Below are 5342 nucleotides of genomic sequence, written 5' to 3' on the forward strand. Positions count from 1 at the left end.
CACATACTGCGACTCCACCAAAAATGTGTGTTCCAACACACTGATTAACTAATTTAAACAAGTGTAACGGCGTGCTCTCCGCCACAGCCGATTCAGGCCGGCGACAGCCGAGCAGAGGCGCCGTTCGACCCGGATGTGTGTGTGTGTGTGTGTGTGTGTGTGTGTGTGTGTGTGTGTGTGTGTGTGTGTGCGTGTGTCCTGTGAGGTATATACGTCTGTCTGAGAGAGAGTGAGAGAGAGAGAGTTGTTCGCTAGGTCTCTCCACCCCTCTAGACTTACAGTGCACTTTCCATCTGGCTGCTGCCGTTGCGGCGTAACCCTGGACCCCAGAGAGTGAGCTCCCTCTCGGTTCTTCCTCCAGATCAATAGTGCGCCACACAAGCTACTGCACCTCGGGGAGAAACACACACACACACACACACTCAAGTATACGTACTGCAGCTATGCACAGAAAACACACACAGGCACACATACAAACGCAAGCATTAGAATGGCGCCTCTGAATCTGATTATTAGTAACAGAATCACACGCACATACGTAATACGGTATACGCGTATTACATTAACCAAGTATTACGCAGTATTTCCGTGCTTAATCCCAGCACTCTGCTGTTTTAGTGCCTGCTTCCAAAAAAATATGGACTACTGGATGCGTGCGCTTTTTGTCCAAGTGGCTGCAGCTCTGTGTTTTTGTCTCTCTGCGCTGTGCCTGTCACGAGGGAACCAGTGTGGAGTCAGAGGCAAGGCTGACCTCTGCTGGCGGGGGGCCGTAGCGCAGGCAGCGAGGCACAGCTCTAAAGACCGGCGTTGCTCTCATAATGGGGTCAGCGGCTCCCAGAGAGCCACGCCCCCGCACTGGAGAGCCCTCCTCCCGTGCGCGGCTTCTCTCCCCACTGCACGGGAGGGGCAGGAGGGGAGAAAGGAGTGAGAGGAAAACGAGAAAGAAAGAAAGAAAGAAAGAAAGAAAGAAAGAAAGAAAGAAAGAAAGAAAGAAAAGAAAGAGAAAGAGAAAGAATTGCGCGTGACCTATAAGGCTGTGTGGTTTGTAGAGTGGCCCGGCCCTCCTCTGAATCCACACAGCCCCTCCGCCAGTGCTCATTTGCAAAAATATGCACCCTCAGATAAGAGCCGAAGAATAAGACGACGTATTTATCAACGAAAAACCATGTTTAATCCCTCACGGGTTCCCCCTCCTCCTCCCAACATCGCCCATTCCTGGGTCTGTTTTTTTTTTAATTATTTTATTTTATTTATTTTTCGGTCCCCTCATATTGGGCCGCAAAACCCCAGCCTATCTCTCTTGGAGAGATTAATCTCGGAAAGCGGCTTTGGGTGGGGAGAAGGGGAGCAATTGTGTGCTCTTCTCTGGGAATTGGGTTTACAGTCCGGGAAGAAGCACAGGGGAAAAGCAGAGAAATCTCACCACCACATTGCCCACTGAGCTCCTGAATATCTGCTCTTATTAGAGCTTAACCCTTCGCGCTCGCAGCGGACGGCCGTCTTCAAAGAGGCGTCCGGCGCGGTTTTCTCTCCCTGGATCTTTTCTTGCACGGCTATTGTTCCACAGAGTTTGTTTAATGTGGTGCTGTCCAGCCACACTCTTTATTATTAGACATGGGCTAACGAGAGAGAGAGCGAGAGAGAGTGTGTCTGTGTGTGTGTGTGTGTGTGTGTGTGTGTGTGTGTGTGTGTGTGTGTGCATGCGTGCCATTGGTTTTGTTTGTGCCGTGACGGATGAATTTCTACATAGTGTAACGAGTACTTGAATCCTGTCACTGCCTTTAACTTCAGGTGCTGTGAGTCCACAGAATTTGTGTTTCATAAAGGAACTGAAATTCAGTTTGAAAATAATCGATAAATATGCATCACCATGGAGATCTCAATCAACAAATCACCGTCTGGATAGATGAACTGCAAAGCAAATATAACATAAATCTGATGGCTGCCTTTTCCTGCCATTCTGAGCAAAACGAATAAGAATATCTCTATCTATGATATCGTGTGTGTGTGTGCATAATATAAGTCAAGGAGAGGAAGGTAAAATAAGAGATAAAGAAAAATGAGAAAAGAAAGATTAAATAGAGAAAGGTGCGGATGTGGATACAGGTACTCCCTTGTCAAGGGGGGCTGGTCCTAAAGTGGACAGACAAGCTCGGCGGGTGGCTGGAGGGAGAGATGGATGGGGGAGGTGTGGGGGAGGTGGAGGTGTGGACTCGTAGCTTATTATTTCTCTCCTCATGTGTTCTCCTCTCTTCCCGTACAGAACCACACACTGAGCCAGCACGCGCAGTGAGACCAGGCCCCGCAGGACTCCCGGTTCAGCCCGGAACCCCGACCCAGGCCCAGTGGGGGAGGACCATTTCAACATCACAGCCAATCAAAGTGTCATTTGCTACTCACATGTAAAACTCTAACGATCCCTCCACCAGGCACAGCTATTACGGACGGTAGGGGTGGAATATTAATGGCATATGCTATTAAAAAGAAAAGAGAGGGTGAGGGAGGAGACAGAGGAGAGAAAAAGGTATTCTACGTGCAGTATTTCTTATCGTCCGCTTCCCGTTTGTGTGTTCCCTTATTCTTTTCCTTTTTTTTCGCTTTTCTTTCTTCTTTTTTTTCTTTTTTTTTAAGGGGGGAGGGGGGCAACAAAAGGGGGAAAAATGGAAGAAAAGCCTATGGCTTCCGTTTCCGCTTTTAGTCCTTAGAAAAGCTTCACTTACCTTGTCCTCCGTTGCTTATTGTGTAAAACTTCATAGGTGCCGTTTTTTTTTCCTTTAGCGCGGTTCTTTTTGACCTCTCGGTTCCTGTACCGTTTATTTCTTGCAGTAAATAGGTACTTGTGCTGTCATGTGAATGCTTGCCAGTCGTAAAATCTTTTTTTCCCTTTCTATTATTATTGTTATATATTTTCTTTTTTCTAATTACAGTAAAAAAAAAAAGACAAAAAACATATACATTGACAAAAAAATTAACGGTTTTGATGGGATTTTGCAGTTCATGGGCCTTATGGTTGTTGTAAAAAATGAATATCATCGATTTCAGTTCAACTGGATGATGTCTGCTTTTTAAATGTGAATTAACCAGATTGCAATAAAAACTAGTACAGTTGAAAATAAACAAATAAATGAATCATGACTAAAGGGAGAGCGCGCGTCGTCTCTGTCTTTCTCCATCCTCGTGCAGCGTCCCGCGCGCCACGGCGTGTCCGTGTCCTCGAGCTCGCACGGTTTTCCAGACCATTCTGTGAGCTCTCCCGAAACGCAGCTAGGAACACGAGCACCGTAAACGAGCCCGCGTGAATCCACGAGAACGCATGACACTGGCGTGCGTCGTGCGTATTTGCGCACAGGCGTGAAACACAGACGTCAGTGTCTTAAGTCAATAAATGTTTGATCTCATTTTAAAGAGGGTTTAGTAACCCACTACGTGACCTCACATTCCTTTGGCTCGTGGAATCGTATTTGTATGCTCTTGGGAGAGTTGAGTCTATAATGCCTTTAGCTTGCCGTTGTATTATTGTTTGCGGTCAGGAGATGGTGACCCTCATCGCCCTGGACGAGGACACCGGACATGCGTTATATCAGTAGCACACCACATTACACGACGCCCGAGTTTCACCTTAACTAATGTCAGTCTTGATTTATCACATTCACGTTTGTAAACACGAGCTGCGATTAACGAGCGTGATGCGTATTCACTTGACCAATGTAGGCAATAAAGTGTACAACAATTATTGCAATTTTGTTCTCATTTGTCGTTAGCCTTTCACTGAAACGTAAAATCGTTGTTTCCTACCCCGGCTTGGGAGAGGCGGAGCGTGCCCGTGGCTCCTCCCCCTCTGGGGAGGACGGTCTCCTCGTTGCTTTAATTGCACCCCTGTATGTTGGCAGCAGGTTGGCCCACTCAGGCCCATAAACTGTGCCAGACGTGGGGTCAGTACCATATCCAGAATTCAGCCCTCGGGAATGCCCCGATATCACATGACACCCAGGGCCACACTCAGGAGATATCCCACTCAGGGTGTAGTACCATTGCACGGTCCATGTTTAACTCTTGAAGCTGAATGATGATAAGGTAAGATATGAGAGAAGAATGTTAATGAATGCGAGATCTGTTGTGATCACTGGAATTGGGTTATTCTGAATGTGGTATTATTGTGAAAGTGGTGTTAACTGGGTTATTCTGAATTAGGTTATGCTTGAATGTCTGTTTCAAACAGGTTGAATTTAGACTAAATTTTAAATTCAGTAAAGCTTTTTTTCCACACAGTGTGGATTCTGGTCCATCTTTATGCTACTACAATATTAATAATTAATATTCAATCATTTTTAATGAGCAGGGGAAAAATTTTCCAAATGGAGCTATTTCATCTCATTCCTATGGTTTGGAAGCAAAATGCTCTGTGGAATCTGTCTAAATAAATAATCTGGGCTTTTCTACATCAAATGTTTGAGACCATTACCATGTGGAAGTGGAGTTCTGGGGCTTTATATGTTGTGTAAATGTGGAATGTTTTTAAATCAGGAATCTAGTACTTCACATTTCAGGCCTGCTGTGAGTCTTCCGAAATGCTAATATATCAAATCCTTGAAAAAAAAAAAAAAAAAAAAAAGGATATTCTGAGTACAAAACAGTAGATCTAAACACAGTTTGGGTTGTTTTGTTTTTTTGTCTACAAATATGACATTATTTTTTCATGCCATATTTGTAAAAATGCCTGTCCTGGAAAAGTGTTAAACTGGTCTCACAAAGTGACTGTAAAATGCAGTGAAAATGCTTCTGCACAGTGTAAAGTTTTTCATGAAGTGCAACAGCACCCATCTCCAATATTCTAACAGGAGCGGTGTGTGTATTTAATCTTAGTGCATTCATTCTTTCTCAGTTATCCACCAGACTTTGACAGTGTTTGTGGGAACCCGTCTTTCTTCAGTAAAATGGGATTTACTGTCTACCAGGCAGAAGAGATCAGAAGAAAGGACACACATATTTTTATTTCATTTTATTTCCATCCTTCCCTATTCCCCAGTGAGAAATCTGACCCTGTCCCTAATCTATCACAATTTACCAGCAATTTGTCATCCAATTTGTTGCTGTCTTTTTGTTTTAAAATATAACATAATCGATAAGAAAAACTGTTAATAATTGTTTACACTTGTTAAGAAACTGGTTATAATAATAAAAACTAGAATGAAAATAATTTTACAAATGAAAAACTTTTGCATCCCGGTTGTCCCCACTAACGCCTGTAGGCTCTTTGCTCTGTATTTCACGTCACCACTGGTTTATTCTTCACTGTCAGGTTTGTGAGCTGTAGACAGCTGGCCTGGATAGCTTTTACTCCG

The 5342-nt window shown here is 44.3% G+C and overlaps 1 protein-coding gene across 2 annotated transcripts in view; it reads left to right on the forward strand.

Moving 5' to 3' along the window:
• Positions 1 to 3144, forward strand: part of znf423 (zinc finger protein 423) — a 143107-nt gene extending 139963 nt beyond the window's left edge. For both annotated transcript variants that reach the window (XM_035525243.1, XM_035525244.1), the window contains one exon: positions 2264 to 3144. In XM_035525243.1, the coding sequence (XP_035381136.1) occupies positions 2264 to 2293 (30 nt within the window). In that variant the 3' untranslated portion in view covers positions 2294 to 3144. The remainder of the gene's footprint in view (positions 1 to 2263) is intronic.
• Positions 3145 to 5342: the final 2198 nt, after the last annotated feature.

The sequence above is a fragment of the Electrophorus electricus genome, chromosome 4 (assembly GCF_013358815.1).
Source record: "Electrophorus electricus isolate fEleEle1 chromosome 4, fEleEle1.pri, whole genome shotgun sequence".
Taxonomy (NCBI): domain Eukaryota; kingdom Metazoa; phylum Chordata; class Actinopteri; order Gymnotiformes; family Gymnotidae; genus Electrophorus; species Electrophorus electricus.